At 32.7% G+C, this 22,039-nt stretch overlaps 1 protein-coding gene across 13 annotated transcripts in view; it reads left to right on the forward strand.

The window, feature by feature from the left end:
- The window catches only part of KIAA0825, a 387,377-nt gene that overhangs the window by 65,379 nt on the left and 299,959 nt on the right, over nt 1-22,039 (forward strand). For all 13 annotated transcript variants that reach the window (XR_014022505.1, XM_081298010.1, XM_081298007.1 and 10 more), the window contains one exon: nt 1,368-2,037. Coding sequence is in view for 12 of the 13 variants with exons in the window: in XM_081298010.1 (XP_081154136.1) it covers nt 1,368-2,037 (670 nt within the window). In the remaining variant the exon portion in view is untranslated. The remainder of the gene's footprint in view (nt 1-1,367; nt 2,038-22,039) is intronic.

Genomic DNA, 22,039 nt, shown 5'->3' on the forward strand with positions numbered 1-22,039 from the left:
GAAAGGTTATATTCACTCTGCAGTCCTCTAGATTATGATAGGAAGAAATGCAGATGAAGGAAATGAAACCAGGAATCTAATCTTGGTTCTCTGCTTTCTTATGTGTGAAGTTTGAAAATCATTTAAGCATACGTCATATTAGTGTCCTTATTTGTAAACTGGGTTTTTAATATTTATGCCATGGAGTTTTCATTCTGAATAACCCAGAGAATATATAGAAAATACTTTTTATGAAATAAAAATTATAGGTATTAGGTATAATTATTACACATAGAACATTAAATTCTACATTGTAAAGCTTAGATAGACCAAAAACAAGTACCAGAAATTTGTCTAGGAGTTGTTCATTATTCTGAATCCCACATAATACCTGTAATATCTTTACTAATAATTAATTTCAAAACCAGCCTGATTTTTACACTACTGATTTTTTACTACATTTCTCTTGTAATCAGCTTGTTAGAATATAAACTAATTTCAGTATTAGCTGAAATAAATATAATTAGAAAAGTCAGAATGTAAGGAAAATATGTTTATGTGATTCAAAATCCAGGAGTAAAGTAATTTTTGTCCTTTTATTATATGTAATTATACCCACCATTGTTTTGTATCAGCATGGGAAGTATAAAGGAATAATTTCATATCATGTTTTGAGGAGTGATTCTGAGAGTATCTTTATCCCATTTTGATTTAGTTATTTCTTTGGAGATAAATAAAATATTCTCAGATTAATTTTCAAAGTAAAATCATCCTTAACATGGTTCTCAGAAAGGAATTTAAATGGAAGTTAAAATCTTTCAATGTATTAGATTTTATTTCTCTGGATGGTAGCTATTAGTAACCCCTAGACACATACTATATTTAAAGATCTCTGTTCTATTCTAGAATGATTTTAAGCATTGTATGTTCATTTGGGATTTTATAATAATAAGTGTCCTCATTCAGGCATGAAAATTATATGCCAAGAATTAATTACGGGCCATGATCTTGAATTTATTTTGTCTTAGGTATACATTTCAATCAACATTTTACTATACATTTTTATATATAGAATTCTTAAGCTGCACCCTTCACACAGCTTAGGTTATATAATTTGTAACATTAAAAAGTACCTGTCTAGAAATCTAGCTGAAAATATATTTAATCAGCTGGGCTTTATAAAATTTACAGTTCATGAGAGCTAATATTCTCAAATATCTGAATTGATTAAATTCCAAATACAAAAAGAAAGAAAAAGTTTTGAAGAGCAAAAGAATATTAAATCTAAATTGAAAAATATATGAAATTGTACATCTTTATAGAAATGATATTTTCATGTTATACTTTGATTTAATCACATTTCTAAATTTATGATTTACTTTTATCAGCAAGATTTCTTGAAGAATGAACAAAATCAAGAAGAAATGATTCTGGATTTACTTTGGGACCTCTCCTGCCAAAGCAGTGTTTCATTCCCGTCGTCTCTAAGTGAAACATCTTTCCATTTACTTTCTAGAACTTCTCTTCATTCTGTTGAAGATCATTCCCCTGTACATGTAAAGTCTGTATGGGATGATATAAGACTGCATCTTCGACGCTTCTTAGTAAGCAGATTACAAAGCCATAATGAAATAAATAATTCACAGCAAAAAATGATATTGAAAAACCAACGCATACAGCAACTCTTGTTTCTCTATCCAGAATCAGAAGTTATTGTCAAGTACCAAAACATACAGAATAAACTGTTGGCTAAACTTCTGCAGAACTGCTTTCCTTCTTACAGCAGAGATTCAAATTTAGATGTAATGGCTCATGGATTCCAAAATACAATGCTTACATTATACTCAATGATAAAAGAGGATTTTGACACACTGTATGAAATTTTAGCTCCATCCTCAACAGTGAAATTCATTAAAGAAACTTACCTGGATACAGTTACAGAAGAAATGACAAAATTTCTTGAAAATTTTTGTGAGTTGCAGTTCAAAGAAAATACTGTTCGTGTGGTTAAAACAAGCAAGAGCTCCAGCAAGCATAGAGGAGCAGTGCATGCTTTGGGTTAGTGACATTTAAATTTTTTGATTGGTTTAATTTAATCCTTTTGACATCTTTTCTGGGTTTTTGTTGTTTGGTTAAATCTCATTGAAATTTCAAAAAATAAAGGTAATGAACTTTTGCAGTATACATTTCTCTTATGCATTCTTTTTCTGTAAGTATACTCATAGAGTGTTTTCTTTTCTGTTTAATTGTTAATGGTATTGAAAATGTAAGTCAAAGTTTCACAAATAAGAGTTTCATTTCTCTTGCTTGCTTATACCAAATGTTAAAGTACTAAGCCAAACACATACATACACAAACATGCAGTTATATGTATAACAAAAAAGCATAATTTGTAATCCATTGTATCTTCCGAACCCAAAGCATTATTAAGGAAAATTTGTTGAAATTTGCATTAACTAAAATTGGAAGTTTAAAAATTATAACTAAATTTCAGTCATCCAATTCTAATAAATAGCAATTATGAAATATCAGTTATAAAATTCTATATTATAATTGCTTAGGAAGGCACAGCATTTTACTTATAACTTTAATTACAACTTAACACTAACTATAATTTTAAACATTCCTCTACTATATTTAAATAAGAATATATTAAAATAAAAGTTTTAAATTTTCTACTTTTACTCAAGAGATATAAGGAAAAAAAGAAGTTATTATGATGTAATACCCTTCCTCTTCATAGCTTTAATTTTCCATCAATGCAGAAGAATCAAAACTAACAATATGATTATTTCAAAAGTACTTATTGGTCCAGGCAAATGTCTGTAATCCCAGCATCTCAGGAGGCTGAGGCAAGAGAATCACAAGTTCAAGGCATCCTTGGCAACTCAGCAAGACCCTGCATCAGAATAAAATACAAAAAAAAAAAAAAAAAAAAAGCCTTATTTGTAGGTTAGTGGTTGAGTGCCCCTGCTTTCAATCCCCAGTAAGGCAAAAAAAAAAAAAAAAAAAAAAAAGTAATCATTAGTTATGATACTATGAGCTGTATTTCCAAGTAGGTTTATAAACTATATTACCTAGTATTTGAAAATTATGTTTTGGTGAATTAATATAGATCTTTGGATTTATGATCTTTTTAAAAATTTCCATAATTTCACCAAATTTTTACTTAATGTCATTAATAAAATTACATAATACCAAATTAATATGTTATATGAATATTAAAAGATAGCAATATTTTCTCTTAAAATTTTTATTTTTATCTGGAAGCTGAATCATATTGCAGATCAGCAATGCATTAGCCAGTTTGGGTTATGCCAAAATAATTTAGAGACATTGCAATTTTGCTCAAAACAGATTTCATTCATGAGTGCACTTGTTTTCTAATATTTTTATACTTTCTAAAAAACTTCTAGTCCGCTTGTGTTTTCAATATGAGAGTTTTATATGTGCTTAGTATAGTTTATAAAAGAAGAAAAGATCCAGATGGTTGAAAATATGTATAAATTACTGCAGAGTCTTTAGCACTGATATTGAGGTATTTTTCTCCCTTTGTTGAGAGAAGAGAATGTGTGCCTGCTTTAACTCTAGAATTGCAAGCAAGTCTGACTGCACAGATCTTTCTCAAGCTCCATTGTCGGAGCTAGGTATAAATCACTTGTTAAATGAGCCCTTTCCATATGCCAGGCACTGTGTAAGGACAACCTATTCCTTATTATCCCAATTTTCTGAATAAAGAAAGGAGCTTAGAAAAATTAACTTGCCCAGGATCATCGTGTATGAGGTCAGAATCATATTCAGAATCAGAATTTATAGGCAATTCTTTGTATCTCCAATACCTCTGTTCTTAACCATCAAGCTATTGGATCTTGTCTCAAAGTATAGAATTAAATGCTTTATCACTTGTAAAAGAAATTTCACAGAGCACTGTTCAAGCAAACTTCATGAAAAGTTTATTTCAGTTTTATTAACCATCTACAATAAGCAAATCTTTTTAGGAGCTACCATGTTTAAGGTTCTGTGCCAGACACAGAATTGGGAAGAAAACTAAATAAGTCACTGCTGCTATATGAGAAATGCTAAACTCACTCAAAAAGATCAACCATGTTTTTCTCTAACATTTGACCCAATGTTGAAATTTTATTTATTAAAAAATGCAGCTTTTTTAAGATGAGCAACAATAATTTATATTCATAGTTGAATAAAATCTAGATTGGCTTGAATGGGATATATATTATATTGTCTCTATGCTCACCAAAGATATGATATTTTGCCTGATAGTATAAAAACAACATTCCTTATGTAACATATATTGGTTCAGACAGTGATGTTCAGTATCTATTTAAAGTTTTGTTATTAACCACCCAACAACATAGATGTCATTGTTAAGCTCCATTTTACAGTGAGGCAACTGAGAGATAGATATTTTAAGTAATCTTTTCAAGATCCCAAAATGAAGTAGGATTCATATGCATGGTATCTGATTCTACAGCCCTGACTCTATAACTGTGCTTTATTGACTAAAACTCAGATGGAAATAGCATAGCCCATTTAAAAACACTTCTCTGGATGCTCTGTATGCTTCCTTAGCGTCAGTGTTGTCATTATTTTATTCTTCCCCAAACTCTCCCACCCTCTTCTCATTTGAATACTTCAAATCCCAATTTAAAGTATGTTTGTTTATAATTCCTCTTCAGTGATCTATTATATGTTAATCAGGATTTGTGTATATACTATAGTACTAAACTAATATATTCTCTATTTGTGTAGATACCTACCCTTTTCTTGATGAGGTAAGACAATTTGGACCTATTGAACCTTTAATTACCTCTGATTTTATATTTAGATTGAAGACTGATTGTTCTTCCCTGAATGGTCTATAAATTATCTATCTATATTACTTGAATATCAAAAAAATGATTACTGCTTATTATTAAGATTTTACAAGATTTTATGTGTGTGAGCTCATTTAATCTTCTGAACAGCTCTTCACATTATTCCTATATACTTTATATATTAGAAAACTGAGACTCGGGTAAATATTTCCCAAGGCCGTACAACTAATCTAATAAGACAAATAAAGGAGCTTCCTCTGTGTTTTGGTATATGAATGTGTGTGAGTGTGTATGTATTTTTTTTTCAGTGCTGGGGATTGAACCCAAGCCTTGTGCCACTGATTTATGTCCCCAGCCCTATTATTTTATCTTGATATGCCACAAAATCATGTCAGAAACTGTGCATGACACTGTGATAATTAGCATTAAAAAATCATTCACTAAATGCATTCCCACTTTTTAAAATTTTTACATTCCTGTAATTATAGGCAGTACTCATTGAATGTTTTCATTTTTCTTTGTCTTTTTATTATAACTGACATAATTTGCTTATGTTTATTACCTCAGAAACTGATTAGGATGGTTTTCATCCTAGCCTAGCCTAGCCTAACTATCCTATTTTTCCAGCTGGTTCCTGGGGTTAAACGTTCACCTGGGCACCCCAAAATAACCTTTGTAACTAGTTCAGGCTCTTTTTTGACATTCATTTAAAATGTGGTGATAATCTTGCTGTCTGTCTCTTCTCTTATGATAAGGTACCAGGTATATATAATTTTTTTATATATGAGCTTGTCCCTACACTTAAACTTCCCAACTTGGCCTTGTATGGTAACCATTTTTCTCCTTTATATTCCTATGGTTTTGAATGTCTTATTTATTTGAAAGCATGTGCTGTTTTAGTATTGTAATACATTTGGAAATGTATGGATTATATTTTTAGTTTTTTGTTCTTTGAAAGAAATGATGAAATAATATTGATGTATGTGTTATAAAATCTTCAATTTGCTGATTTTTTCTAGAAAAGGATATTGCTCTTATAAACTTACAAAGTTTGAAGAATGATTTAAGAACCATTATTTTCTTAATAACCCTGATTTTACTAATCTGTATTCTTATTACTTGTCTTTTAATATTTTGCAAGAAAATTATCTATTCTTTCTTAAAGGGTTTTGCTACAATACTTTGTTTTTTTTTCATTTATCTTATAAGGCATTAAAGTTAAAATAAACATCTTTTAAAAAGCAAAATATTTGCTATTAATATTTTGATTATAACTTAATTTGCCTCTATCTAAAAATTAGAGCCACATTTACACATTATACTGTGCCATCTCCATTTCAGGAGAATTGTTGCCATTCTTATATTGTAACTTTTTTATGTTTACATTTGGAATAGTTAAGTAATCAAATTAATTTTACTTTTAAAGTTTTATGTCCTTTGAATTTAAAGTAAGTGCTATTGAGCTGGGGTTGTGGCTTAGTGGTAGAGTGCTTGCCTAGCATGCATGAGGATGTTCAATCCCCAGCACCACATTAAAAACAACAACAAAGAAAAAAATAAACAAAATAAAGGTATTGTGTCCATCTACAACTAAAAATATTTTTAAAAAATAAAGTGCTATTTTCTTAAGTTTGAAAAAACAGGATTGTTTATGTCTAGTAAATTCCAGTTAAATAAATCCTCTATATTTTAATATGAAAAGATGCTATTATGAGCTTCTAATTTTAGGTTAATTTTTATGATGCCCTGTACATCTTCTTCTGAGTTCTTCTTGAGGTTATTGTTTGCTTGAAAAGGAAAGACTGAAGAGAATATGGTGCATATCTTTGAACATTTGGAAGGTTTCTGAAAATCTGCATTTGGATGAGGGATTGAACTGAGCAGCTGTCCCTGTTTTATTTAAGGAGGATCTCAACTCTTTGGGGTGAAAGGATCCTCAGGATAATGAAGGCCCTCACACCAAATTGAGGATGGAAATCTTGAGCAGGGAAAGACATACACATTTGGAAAAGAGGCCAATCAAAAGGCACTCTACTCCCTAAGCCTCAAGTGGCTATGGCCATTTAAGAGGTAATACCAAAAAAGGGTGAAAAAGTGTACTGAAGCAAGCCATGCACAATTCATACAGGAAGAAGCTTTGGTGTGAGAACTGTTCTAGGGTAATTAAGACTTACAGAAGGATGTTGCATCTCTTCTGCCTGTTGAGCCTTGTGCTTCTGAGGCACATGTAAAGGTTAACAATTATACTGGGTTATTTTCTAATCCCACACTAGTAGAAGATGGATCTTTAAGTAATATAAAACAATAAGTTTAGTGAAAAAACTAATAAGAGATGGTAATGTATATTCAGTTATTAACAAATTGTTTTGTTTGCTGTATCACTGTTGAAAACTCTTAACAAATTATATTGTTAATCAGCTTTATCATGAAAGACTGATACATTGCTTGTTCACAATCATTTTGTTCAAAGAAGGTTTAAAGTACAGCTTGAGTCAAGTGTGCTGGTCCTGACTGACTCACCCAAACCCTTGTTTTGTGACTTAGTTTGTGACCTTAGTTGTGACCTTTGTGACCACTTTGAATCTTACTATTCAATAAAATGAAAGGGTTGAATTAGGTAATACCTAAGGATTCTTTTAAGTTTAAACTCTTTATGTTTAAGTACCCACAACCAGAGTTTAGGCCTTCAAGTTGACATTAGAAACTGCTACCACATTTCCTCTCTTTGCTGACACAGATGTGTTAACTGGCTCCCCATGTGGCTTTTTATGCCATAGTAGAAGATACAAAAGCCTCCTTTTAGATCTCCATCTGTGTGAGTTTTCTTCCCCCAAGTGAAACTTGAAAATAACAATATGAAAACTGCCCATCTTGTATCCTTGTATTTGGGGGATGGAAGAGTAATTAAACAAAAATAGGAAGTTTCTTCTTCCAGCTTACATCTGAAGCTCTTAATGATAATTTCTTTCTTGCCTTTCCCTTTGATCTCACAATCAAGTTTGTTTTGTTTTTAGTTTTCAATTTTTATTTTTTATAGGAGCAATTTTTAAAGAGGTAATTGAAAATTAAGATCACAGACAAGAATTAGAAATGCAAATTATTATTCTGTATTGTTGATTGAAAAGAAATCCATATGTCTTTTCTCTGGCCTATATTTAAATCAGGCAAGGTAGGGATTTAGTAATGACCTATGTTTTGCCCAGGAAAGAACTAGCTCATTTCTGCAAAGTCTTGGACAATACTTTTTCACAAAAAGCATCTCTGGACATACAAATGCCTGTATAAATCAAAAGCCTCATAATTAGGCCTTTTAAAGCATGGAAGAACAATATTTTCACAAGTCTAGATAAGAATTTCAACCCCATTATAATGAAACCATTATATTATATATGTTAAGTTTTTGTAAATACTCCTAGTATATTTTTTCAGCATGTAAAGAAAGTCAAAAGAGTGATGTTTTAGATAATGACAGAATTGATCACAAAGCTACTAGTTCTGTTTTTACATGGTATGTTCAGTGTCTTCTTGAGCCTTCTCCTAAAATATTCTATAACATGCCTTCAGCAGGGGAAGGGTTCCTATTCCCTTTTGTGGGCCAGGAAGGATGTTCACCATTTGGTAGGATTTCCTTCTGTATTGTTAATCTCTCCATAGTAGAAGTTCACAAGGTGATCTACGAGGGTAAGAGTAAAAATTAGAATTATTTATTTTTATTTCATCTTCCTCCAAAGAAACAGACTAAGACAAATTCTTTATGATATTTAGGATAGTGTTTTCCATGTTTAAAGTCATTCCCAGCCATTCTGAGTCTTGAGTTTTGATAATGCACAAATAAGCTTAAAATTTATTTCAAAGAAATACTTTCAAAGAAAGAATGTATTTTGTAAGGGAGTACTACTCAGAACATAGATTAGATTCAACATTAATTTGTATTAATATTTTCTCATTGATCATCATTATGCCTTAATATCTACTTGCAAGTATGTAAAATCAATTGTATGGTAGTTGCTGTTCTTTTTTAATATTTATTTTTTAGTTTTAGGTGGACACAATATTTTTATATTTATGTGGTGCTGAGGATCAAACCCAGTGCCTCATGCATGGTAGGCGAGCGCTGTACCACTGAGCCACAATCCCAGCCATAGATGCTGTTCTTTTAGATGCTTTTCATTTGCAGTGTTCCACATTAAGCACTTTAGGCACCCATATACTATTCAATTCTTGGAACATCTCTGAAAGTTGAGTATTATCTTTATAGATCAGAACCTGAGGTTGGACAAACTAGGTAGCTTGCCTAGAGTTCACCTTCTAGGAATTCCCTTGACCAGTATCCAAACCTATATGAAAAAAGCTGTTCTCTTAACTACTATCATGTACTATCTCTTGTCAAAAGAATTGATTTGTAAGACAAAGAATCCTTTTATAACTTGAAGAGTAATTCCCATTTTGGTTCCTTTTTAGGTCCATGTGTGTGTGTGTGTGTGTGTGTGTGTGTGTGTGTGTGTGAGAAACTTTATAGAATTATAATACACATTTATTTCTCTGCATATTAGATTAAACAAACTTGAATTTGGGAACTTTAATAGTAACAGAGCAAAGTCACATCACTGTATTTTTTTATTTGGAAAAGATTTGGAAAGGGAAAAACATGAAAGATTTTGCATAATACATGAAAAGGAAAATAATACTATGAATTTTTTTACTTGACATTTTTTGTAGATAGAGAATCTCATTTTATTCCTAGAAATTGAGTAATCTGGTTACATTTAAGCTTTAAAGTACTAAGTTACTGAAATAATAGAGTGAATTGTTGCCAAGTTTTGAGATCCTTTATACAATTAATTAACCGCAAACAATACCATTAGTTAGAATTGTTTGTGAGAAGCAGCCATTTTTTTTTCATTTGACTTTTCTTTGCTGCAGCACCACCAGAAATTAACCTGTGCATCAACTCCAGACCTTGTTTTATGGATGAAAAATACAAAAGCATTTTGGCTGGTTATCAAAGTTTGCAAAAGAATTAAGATCATAAGAAAAACTTCTTCCTACTGCATCTCAATCCCTCCTAAGAAAACAAGTAGACTTTTTCTCCTAATAAAGAATTTGTACTTAAGATTCTTCTACAAAATTTGTATCACCTCTGAAAAGCATGAGAAAAGCATGGTGGTACATGCCTATAATCCCAGCTACTCAGGACAGGAGGATCTCAAGTTCAAGGGCAGCTGTAACAACTTAGCAAGACTCTTAGCAACATAGTAAGACCCTGTCTCAAAATAATTTTTAAAATGGGGTACAGTGGTAAATGCCCCTGGAATCAATCCCCAGTACCAAAATAAAGATAAGTAAACAAACATGAGAAAAATGACCGTATTTGTATGGATTTGAGGAAAGGGTATATTTATGTGCTTAGATAAATGTGTGGTATTTATGTGTGCATATCTTTACCTAAGATTTTGCTTTTATTGCATGGACTTTATTTTCTAACCTAGCTATTCTTCATTAAGTGTTCTGAGGCTTACAATCAATGTTCCAGAGACAGAAGGGCAACAAAGATTGAAAGTATATTTAGTTAGAGAGAAAGTAGATGTAATTAATTTTAGTAATATTTTTGCTTCCATGTAGTAACAATCAGTGAACACTTAATTGCACTCAATTGTCTGCTTACTCTCTCCTTGGAACACCTGTGTGTTCTTTTTAAGGGTAGAAAAACTATTTCATTTGGCATATACTTTAATTGTGACACTCAGATTCTAAGGATTGAAGATAAAAATGACTCCCTGTTTTGTTTTTATCTAAGGTCACAGGTCATTTTGAAATTTACATACATTATTAACCATTTAATAACATTTTTATAAATTGATGGCTTGGGTTTTGTTTGGGTTTTAGTGCTTGGTTTTGGTGCTCACAAGTGCCAAGCACTAAGAACAGAATTAAAATAATTGAAAAAATCTACAAAAGAAATTTAAATTAAATCATTCTCAAAGTGAACAAATTTATTTTGCAACTATTCTATATTGTTTAAGCAAAGTACGTATACTTGAGATTGTTACAAGCCAGAACTTCATTTTCTAAGGGGCTGGGGATATAGCTCAGCTAGTAGCATGCTTGCCTCTCATGCACAAGGCCCTGGGTTCAATCTCCAGCACTGCCCCCCCCCAAAAAAAATTAATTTTCTATAGTAAAGTGAGTAGTTAAGTCACCTTCCTAAAACGTTTTTGGTTTCTGCTTTACCCCATTAAAATGATCTGTTATTCCATATCTTAATTTATGAACATAATCCTTAATGTAAATACTTAGCTGTATTGTTTTATATAAAATATTCACAGGTCATGAATCCCTAGATTAATCTTTAAAATATATTTATCTTTCCAATGGACTATTGTAAATAATTGTTAAATACTATTTAATTAACATGTTTCTTCTCGGGTTCCTAGAAAATGTGATAAGTGACTTCTGGTTAGTACACTATTAATCAGTTATTAGTACCCAGTGTGTGTGTGTGTATGTGTGTGTGTGTGTGTGTGTGTGTGAGAGAGAGAGAGAGATAAAAAGTTTAATTAGCAAGTGAACATTGATAAGATTCCTTTAAAAGTTAATTATTTTCAACTGGAAACTGAGAATTTTAATGATTGTTCCTGTACCATAATATTCTTCATTTTCATTAAGTCAGATATTTGGCATAAAACAAACCTGCTGCCTCAAGATAGTTGTCATTTAACAATTTAACGTCTTCACCTATTTGTTTTTACTTTAAGAGATGTCTTAGTCCATTAACCCTGCTGTAATGAAAATTCCATAGACTTGGGATACGTAAAACAACAAATACTATTTCTCACAGTTTTAGAGACACCAATAGATTTGGTGTCTAGTGAGGGCCTACTTTCTGGTTCATAGATGGCAGAAGAATAAGGGAGGTCTTTCATAAGGGCACTAATTCCATTCATATGGGCTGGATGATAATCCTCCCAGAGGCCCCCACTTCTGAATGCTATCATCTTGGAGGTTAGGATATCAATATATTAATTTAGGGAGGGGATACCAATATTCAGACCACAACCTGGGAAATCTGTGTCTACTAATCTGGGACTATTAAAATTCTTTGGCTGGGCATGGTGGCCTCTGCCTGTAATCCCAGTGACTCTGGAGGCTGAGGCAGGAGATTGCAAACTGGAGGCTGGCTTCAGCAATTTAGACCAGGTCTCAAAATAAAACATTTTTTAAAAATGGTTGTGGATGTAGCTCGGTGGTAAAGTCCCACTGGGTTCAAGCTCCAGTACCAAAAGAAAAAAAAATTATTTCTATGGAGTGGCATTTTCTGAATATGAGATGACCCCTGTGAAGGATTTTCTAAGGAGAAACTACTGGTAGCTTTGAGAGCTAAACCGATTAATCTTCCTCCTGTCATACTTAAAAACAAGAAAATAATCTTTAGCTTTAGGTAAAAATGTTCAAAAGTCATTATGGATTTCTAGTCAGAATTTCTTTTGCTTTTGTCATTCTTAAATTTTAATTTCTATTCCTCTGTTTATACATATATTTTTAATTTTCTTCTATTCTTATCAGAACACTCGTAAGAATGTTGATGGTTGGCCTATCTAAATGGAGATCTAAAATTGCACATGTAAGGGAATGAAAAATTACTTTAAATGAAGTAGTGTGTGTTGCCTTAATCAAAAGCAAAGCCTATCAATGTTTGCTTTTGCAGCTTATTTTCAGCATTGAATAAAAATAGAAAACTCTGGTCTGTTATTTAGAAAGGAGTAGTTTATCCCCTTACTCATTTAATCTTTTTCATAACAGGACAGTAGGAAGTATCTAAGACAGCAGGTAAGTCAGGGTCAGAGATAAGAATCTAATAAGGGCTTTGAAATTATCTGAAGCCAATAAAATATAAAAAACTAAATAATTTGACATTTTGTTATTTAAAATTCTATAGCATGATCATTACTGAAAATGGTTTTTTAAAATAAATGGCATTATATTGTTTGTCCTCCAAGGTAAAACTTACTTTAAGTTTGAATTCAGTGTTAGTCCTTCCATTAGCAAAAGGCACAGTGTAGTGTAATTATTAGAGTGAACACCCAAGTATTATAAAGAAGAGAAATTACCTCCAAATTTTATGATGATCATTGTCAGAGAAAGCTATATTGTAAAATTTCTTTATAGCGCCACCTTTATCTTTTTTCCATACTCTACTGAAATCAATTATAATCATCTTTGTTAATATTCTTTTTGTAATGCAATAAAATAGTAATCCTTCAGCTATTTGAGGAGGGTTCTTTTAAGGTGCATTTTTCTTATAATTTTTCTTAATCGTGATCACAAAAGCTTTATAGTTCACAGTTATACTAAATGGGGCTAGTTAGTGGAACCTTGGGCACTGAAAAGAAATCAGAAGATGCAACAGTAGCAGCCCCTTTAAGATTTAATAGTTAAAATCTAATGTGAATCAGTATGTAAAAGTGAGAAAGATTCTTTCTTGAATTTATGGACAAGATAGGTTGAAGTTTTATATCCAGTGAGTTTCTCTAAAAGAGACTTGTGTTCTCTTTATTTAGCTTGATCAGTTGCACTTAATATGTGATGATTTGTAAGTATACAGATTCATACAAGCTTTCTATATTCGTTGATAAGTGATAATCTTAGATTTTGCCCATTTCTGTTACTTGGAGGCAACAAGCCCTTTGTATTATTAGGAAAGATACTTGTAGAGATTTGAGTTACAGAAAAATATATACTTTGACATTTATATCTATATCTAAAAACAGATAATAAATGTGAAATTTAGTGAAGGTCATTTAGCCATGAACCAATGTGTTTGCTTTTAATATTTTGTTAAATATTATGATCATATGCCAAGGTTTCTGAGACACAAAAAGCATACTAAAATAGACAGGTATTTAAAAACATTAAACACTCTGATAAGAATTGTATCCTTGTGGTTTTCTCTGCTGCCCTGAGAGTTCTTTAAGGTTCTGTCATTTTCAATCAACAGAGAGTACATGTGATCAGTATATCTGATAAACTTGTCAATGCCTCTTTAACACAGGATTCCCCAACCTATTCAATTCAGACTCCCCTGCTTCTTTTCAAGTATCATCTTGATAAGACAGAGCTATGTCACAGACAGCTGTGTATAGGCAGCTCAGTCTACAACTAATTTGTGCAGGAAAAAATTAAATCAGGAGGTAAATTATTTCATGATTGCTCATTCCCAACAGACTTGGGCATCATTCTGAAGAAAATATCAAATAATTGGTTTCAGGCCGTGTCAGACACATGCAATTCCCTTCTCTAATGGCTGTGTGTGGTAGCACTAGGCCTCAGGGGTCAGCAAGGAACTGGAAATAGCTTAGTGCCAGGCAGGGCAATAGAGAGACTGAGCACATAGGAAATGAAGTGGCAATAAGTGCAATCCATAGGGGAAATGTGCTTCACTTGGAGTTTAATATATTGGTTCAGAATCTGGCAGGAAGCCATGCAACAATTGTTTACCTTTTTGTCAGCATCTGCATCTGTTCTGTTTTGTAAACAGCACTTAACTCTCAGTCGGTAAATGCTGGAATCAATAACAACTGTTAAGGGATTTCCTTACCCCCCCCCTTTTTCATATTCTAGAACAAATGCACACTACAAACAATGTTTGCCTTAGATTAACAAGGAACAGACATTAACAGGGTCAAAGGGATTTGGTTGGGAACATTTTATAGCTTCTTGGGTCTATAGTAATTATATCTATGTGATCTGAATGTATTTTGTAACCTATCCAAATTAAACTGTTAAAAAAATGCTAGCACTCAGTAATGAAGATGGTTTTTTATAATTATCTTAAGTACTGTGTATAGAAAACTGCTGGCACTGTTTGTAATAATTTAGTTCGGTGCAATATTGTGTATTACAGCTGCTATGCAGAAATATTAAGTTGCCTTTTACAGTTTTAGGAAATTAGTGATTATATCCAGCAGTACTAATTATTTAAAACATATAGTTAATTTAAAAAATATATTGCACACCACAGTGAGACATAAAAAAGGGTTGATCTGTGACTATTGCCTATAAACTTTAGTATGTCATTAGTAAATTCAAGAGAAAGAATTAGCACAAGTTTTAAGTTCACTGCTTCAGGAGACACTGAGTAGATGAATGCTGTCATAAATGTAGGATTGTTACAATAGTTATGGATTCACTTAAAAGTGAACATCACCAAGATCAGAGGAACATATTATTGCTAATGGGATTTATGCATGCATTTCCCCATGCTCTACTTGGGAAATTTACTCCTTAAAATTTCCACATTCACAATCACCAAGCTGCCTAGTTTTTACTTTTATTAAACTACCTCATATTTTATTATTTCATCAGGTCACTGAGTCAAGATTTGCATTCTCTCTTTTTTAATTTGTGTATCTAAGTGGTGTGAATTTTTTCCATTTCATTTTAAAATGTGTGTATATGCATATGTGTGTGTGTGTGTGTGTGTGTGTGTGTGTGTGTGTGTAGTACTGGGAATCAGCTTCCTTCATGCTAGGAAAGTGCTCTAACACTGAGCTATATCCCCCAGCTATTTTTTAATACTTTTAACAATTATTTTGCTATTTCACTATCTAAATTATAAAAATTATTTAAAAAACTTTGGCCAAATATTTTTTATAATTCGCTATTTTATGAAATAGCAAATTATAGAATTTAGAAATAAGAATTTGAGATTTGGATACTAGTGTCTCTTTTACTCCTATTGAGACTATAAGGTACTTGGGCTTCATTTTCTTGACTGTTCATAATCATTTGTTGGGTATTCTGGCATTGTGGGTTGTGTTAACTACTATATGATAATATATATGCAACAGCAAATTTAGACATTGTAATTTCACTGTTACCACCTAGAATGTCTAGATTTTGGGGTCTTTCATCAACATAAGAACCACATTTCATATTATATAAATTTGTACTTCAAAATTTAATTTCTCCTTGTTTATTTGAAGAGTAGCAAGCTTTCAAGCTTAGAGACCAGGCAGACACTGCCCTTTTAAAATACTTTTGATCCAAAGTTAGAGAACCAATTTATTAATACATTCTATGATGATATTTGCATGATTTAGTAAAAATGAAATAACTTTTATTACTGTTCCATGCATTTATACAGTGTAAGTATGGATAAAGAAGTATATTTGAATAGAATTTTTTCTCCAGATTAGGATATATTATAGAAAACCATGGACAAAACTTAAAAACCAACTTTCACCTCTTATAATTACTTCTTTTACCAGGGAAAAATGACCACTTGCTAGCAAAAATCTCTACAAATTCAAGTAGTATACAAGCAAAAGAACTTAGCTTCTAATGTTTGTACTTTCAATTTTTAAACATCTATTTGATAAGAATTTGTATCTCACTTATGTCATCTCATGTTAAATATTTTAAATCAAACCTTAATAATTTTATATGCAAGTTTAAAACAAGATTAAAATTTTTATGCCACAAACAGCTCAACATGTTCAAAGTTGTGTCATCTTAAAATAATCAAAGTGGCTATCTTCTTATGTTAGCATTAAAGTTAACTATCTTTAATTGTGCTTGAAAAATTGTAGTGGTTAACAGGGTATATCCTGATTGACTCCATAAGGCACTCATGGGGGGATGGGTATTGTCTATGGATCATTAGCTAATTTTTAAAAAATTGATTGTTGAAGGTAGCCCTTTGTTGTATTAGGTGAACGCAATAATCATTATTCCCTAATCAAAGGGAAAATTAAGTGCTAATTAGCAGGTTATGAAGTGTGCAATAGTAGTTAGAGCATAAGGAATATTTTCCCACTGGTAGCAAACATTACCTGGGGAAAACAGAGTCAACAAATTGATTGCTGAGAGCTAACTATAGTTTTCAAACCTCATAAAGTTATATTAAATATCATAAGGCTGAGTTATTCAACATTGTAGCAAAGGTTTCTGTGTTAAAATTTAAACTTGTAATTAATTTTAATTTTTTGATAAATTATTACTTAGAATTCATTTTAGGCATGCTTATTTACATATAGTGTGTTTGTCTTTAGTTTGATCTTTTCCTATAAGAACTTGAAGCCTCTATTCAGTTCTAGTCTTTACTTGTTTTTCCTTATTTTCCCTGTTTTTAATTTAAAATGAATTTTCGAAGACAAACATGGCCATCCATTTTATTAATTTTAAAAGAATTTGAATGTAATTAGCTTTCATAGTAATCAAATGAGAGTTATCTGTGCTTTTACATCTTGACACATCTAATGGTTATTGGTGATGTAGTTGAGCTGATATATTTTATGCTGTTAGTTATCATGACATAATTTTTACTTAATCTTGAAACTGGTCTTTAAGTTGAAATCTCCACGAAATCAAGGGATGACTATAGAGATTAACTTTTTTAAATATCACACAGACTTAATTCTAAATGTCAGCTTTGTAATAAATACAAGAGATTTCTAGTAAGGCAGCCTCTGTGATTTGTCTGGGAAAGAACATATATGTACTTTTTAAATAGTACCTGGAATTTATACACTCACACATACTAGCATAAAATCTAGTTTTCATGTTGGATCACTAACAAAATATAAAAAAAATAAGAGTGTGGGGTGGGGGTGCTGAGGTTGTGGCTCAGCGGTAGAGCGCTCGCCCAGCATGTGTGAGGCCCTGGGTTTGATCCTCAGCACCACATATAAATAAATAAATAAATAAAATAAAAGTATTGTGTCCAACTACAACTAAAAAATAAATATTAAAAAAATTAGAGTGTCTATAAAAATCACTTGGGGATCACTCATGCCACTTCAGGACAAATCAAAGGGGCACAGGCTACTCCCCCAATTTACCATAAGCCCTTTGGAGTCTTCCAGCCTCCACATGAATTCCAAGCATGTAAGTCCCCCTTTGCAAAGCTGGAAGTCTTGCTCACCAAACAGATATAAAAGGCTCCTTTCTGGTCCTCTGGCTTGATGTGAGTGAGAAGACTCAGCTGTTGATTAAAGAGAGGGGCTTTTACAACACAGCTATAGTGTGCTGTCCATTGTTCCCTGTTCCTATTTGAGACAAGGCCCACAATCTGTAACCTGATAGGAAAGTCCCATTTATTGTTTCCATTATTTACTTCTTTTTTGTTACTTCTGACTAAAAATCTTGGAGAAATAAGATCCTATCAATAATGCCTTATGTAAGGTTTTTGTTCCATTTTATTTGTGTTACTTTTGATCAAGTGCAGGGTCCCTCACCTTTTGATATGTGCTTGTTCTACCACTGAACTACACCCCCAGTCCTACTTAAGATATTTAGGGCCTCCAATATTGTTCTGCCTGTGTGCTTTGTTACAGGTAGAACAATTTCCAAGCTAATCTGATGAGGCCATTTCTTCCTTTGCATTTAGGTGTGTGCCTGTGATTATTTTACTTAATAGATAGGCTGGCATAGATCTATTCCACAGAATCCATTTGCAGTGTCCTACCACTTTGAACTAAAGGTGAGAGGGCCAGGGGTGTAGCTCAGTGGCAGAGCCCTTACCTGGTATATCTGAGGCCCTGGGTTTGATCCTTAGCTACACACACACACACACACACACACACACACACACACACGAAGAAATCTTGCTATGAGCACCCTGCTAACCTCCCTAGAAGATGCTAAAGACTGGAAAACAGACTGGGTTCTTCCTTCTTAGGAAGATGCCCCATATTTGCTTGTTTCACTTCCAAATGTACCTCTGGAGCCCTGGTTTGTTATTGTTTTTTTGCTATTTTATTTTTTGGGGGGAGGGAGGGGTTGGTACCAGGTATTAAACCCAAGGGCTCTTAACCACTGAGCCATATTCCCAACCTTTTTAAAATTTTATTTAGAGACAGGGTCTCACTGAGTTGCTTATGACCTCACTAAGTTGCTGAGGCTGTTTTTTAACTTGTGATCCTCCTGCCTCAGCCTCTCAAGAGTGTGCCATCACCCCTGGCTTTGTTATTGTTTATCTCAGAAATATTAAAACTGGTGAAAAAAAATTTATGAAAGTCTCAAATTTTTTCTTCAGTGTTAGAAATGACAAAGTCAAGGTTGTTTAGCTTGTTCTAGGAAGTGTTACAGGCAGATCATTCATTTCCAGCTAGATATATGAAGAGGACCTTGATTTACGTTATAGAAGTAGGGGGCAGAAAAGAGAAAAACTGAGATTTTTAAAATATATGAAAATATTTTTACTTTCTTTACAGTCTTTAGGGTCAAACATGAAAGTTATGCTGTTACAAATTTCATAAACTTAATAAATCTGAAATTCTGACTCAGGCACATTTGTAGATTTCATGATGACAGATATTTAAGATCTGAAATAAAGTGAAAATGAAGTGATTCCACTGCTAAAATTGCATGTTTCAAGGGATGTTTTTATTACTCTAAAGAAATTATTAGAGTAATAAATTTTTGTTATAAAAATTAAGACATTAAATATACATAAAAAGTCTTCATATTATCTTCCTTCCAGTCCTAACCCCGAGGGTCATCACTCTTATTCACATTTTGTTGAATATTCTAGAATATTTCTTTTTTGAATATTTTCTTTTGTACATTTAAAAATTCATGTGTGCATTTATAATTTTAAAATGTTTGATCAAAATTGACATATTGTTCTAGAATGTATTTTTTCACTTAATACTTCATGACCTTTCCCCATGTCATTGCAGTCAGTTCTGACATTCTTTACAGCAGCATCATGTTAGTTCATAATATAGAGGTAGGCACAATTTATTCGCATATGGCTAAATTTAAATAGATCTTACTATATTTTAACTCACTCAGAAAAATAACTTTTTCTTCTCAAAATCAGTATATGCCCACTGTTGTCCACTGTTACACAGATGTATGTGTATGCATTTAAAATGTATGAAATTAAAAGTATTCTGTCTCTTCCATACCCTTAATCCTAGCCCCTTAAATCAATCCCTGTTAACAATTGGGTTTGTGCCCTTCCACACTATGCATGTACATTCTACAAATTTCTCTGCAATTTTGTTGTAACTTACTATACCATGGGCCTCTTTTTGTATTAATACATACAGAATGATCTGCATTATTCTTTTTATAGGCTAAAGTTATGTACTGTGTGATTATATAATTTTAACCAACTCCATGATAGAAATTAGGATTTTCCGGGTTTCTTTTCTTTGTGCACTTATGTATCTTTAAAAGTGAATTCCCGGGACAGACAGTAAACTAAATTAGTATTGGTGTATATATGTATAATGTATTTTTTCCAAACTGTCCTCTAAAATAAATATATAGTAAGTCTTAACTACAAATATTTAGAAGCACAACTATCCAGATTAATGCATGTATTCATTTAGACATTGTCATTAATTATGATTCTTAAGTATTGAAATCCCTGTGCTCGCCTGCCTCCTTCTGGATCATCAAGGTTATTGCTATCTTGCCAGTTATCCTCTCATTGCTACAAAATAGGCCTGAGCAAAGGATGGCAGTGACAGAGGAGCACTTAATTCTCTGTTTCCTATAGCTCTTTACTTTGCTTTCCAGTTTTGCCACTTAGCAGCTATGAGACTTTGGATAGATTGCCTTTTTTCCATGAGCATCCCTCCTTTAATCTAGAAGGTGGAGGTAATAATAATTATAAAACCTTCCTCACAGTGTCTTAGCATTAATATAGATATTAATCATAGTTCTGACACAAGCTAAGTGGTATCATTATCCTTATTTAAAACATACACATAAATACATACACATTGAAATAAAATTATATACATATACATATACATATATATGAAGTATTGACAAGGTAACTTGCCATCATATACTAATGTGGTGTTACCATACACCAATACATGATGAGACTGAATATTTGTGTTTTTTTTAAATCCAATTGCATAGTGACTACTTCATTTTATCTTTGAAGTACTTTGTATGATGTTTTGTGGAATTTTTTTTCAATTTAAAAATAAATGCTAGCTGGGCATGAAGGCACACACCTGTAATCCCAGCAGCTTGGGGGGCTGAGGCAGGAGGATCGCTGCAAATTCAAAGCCAACCTCAGCAACTTAGCAAGGCCTGAAACTCAGAGAGACCCTGTCTGTAACTAAAATATAAAAAAGGGCTGGAGATGTATGCGGCTCAGTGGTTAAGTGCCTTTGGGGTCAATCCCTGATACCAAATAAATAAAATAAACAGTAATCATTAAATAAAAACTAAGTTAAAACTAAGAAATGTATCCAGAGATCTCCTTTGCTTGTTGCGACTCTGACTCTGACTGCCAGATCTAGCTCAGAATTGATTCTTGCCCCAGAACTTCCACAGTTCTATAGCTAAAACTGATCATTTGCTCCCTTGGATTTTCCACAGGCCCTCCAAACACCACAGGGATACCCATAACTTTTCACCATCAGCTGATCCCTGCTTTTTTCCCCCCAAACTAAGTTATTGCTACTAATAATCACTTGGCACAAACTTTTATTGTCTCCTTCTGCTTACCCTCCCTACCATTGCAAGAATCACCACGATTCTTAATTTTCCTTCAATCCCTAAATATTTCCAAATTTCTCTGCTCCTTTCCATTCATGCCATCAAGGCCTTACTTAGGTCTTTATCATCTCTAATTTGGGCTATTAAAATAGTTTTGGTTTTAATTAGATTCCCTATGCTTATTCTTGTGTTTCTCAAAGACATCTTCCTGCACACTTGCTACCCTTGTTTAAAGCTCTCCAGTGGCTCCTCATCACTATCATCATCGTGCCCCAGCAACTCAATGTTGGAAAGCTGGCCTCCATGACCTACCACTTTCCTTCTCCTCAGCTCACGCCTCCCTCCACCATGTATTTTTCACTTTCCACTAAAAACTTGAACTGAGAAAAAGCCCTGCTGATGATGGTTTGTTCATCACCTCCCACTTTCTTCCTACCCTTCTTTGCCTAATTCCCATTGATCCTTTATGACAGTTCACATCTAGGAAGCTTTCATAAACCATAGCTCCTAATCCATGCTCCCACAGCATCTCCATATGCCTATGTTAAGGCTCTTAGTGTATTCTATTAAAATATATAATTAGGAGTCTGTCTCCCCATATGGACTCTAAGCACCTCAAGGGCAAGTGTTATTTATTTTCTCCAGCACCCAATTCACTGCCTATCACATACCAGGAGTTCAATGAATATTTTTTAACTGACCTATATTTTTAAAATAAATCAGAATCTGAAGGTATAATAGTCTATACTGGCAGC

This window comes from Spermophilus citellus (assembly GCF_964194105.1).
Source record: "Spermophilus citellus genome assembly, chromosome: 1".
NCBI classification, from domain to species: Eukaryota; Metazoa; Chordata; class Mammalia; order Rodentia; family Sciuridae; genus Spermophilus; species Spermophilus citellus.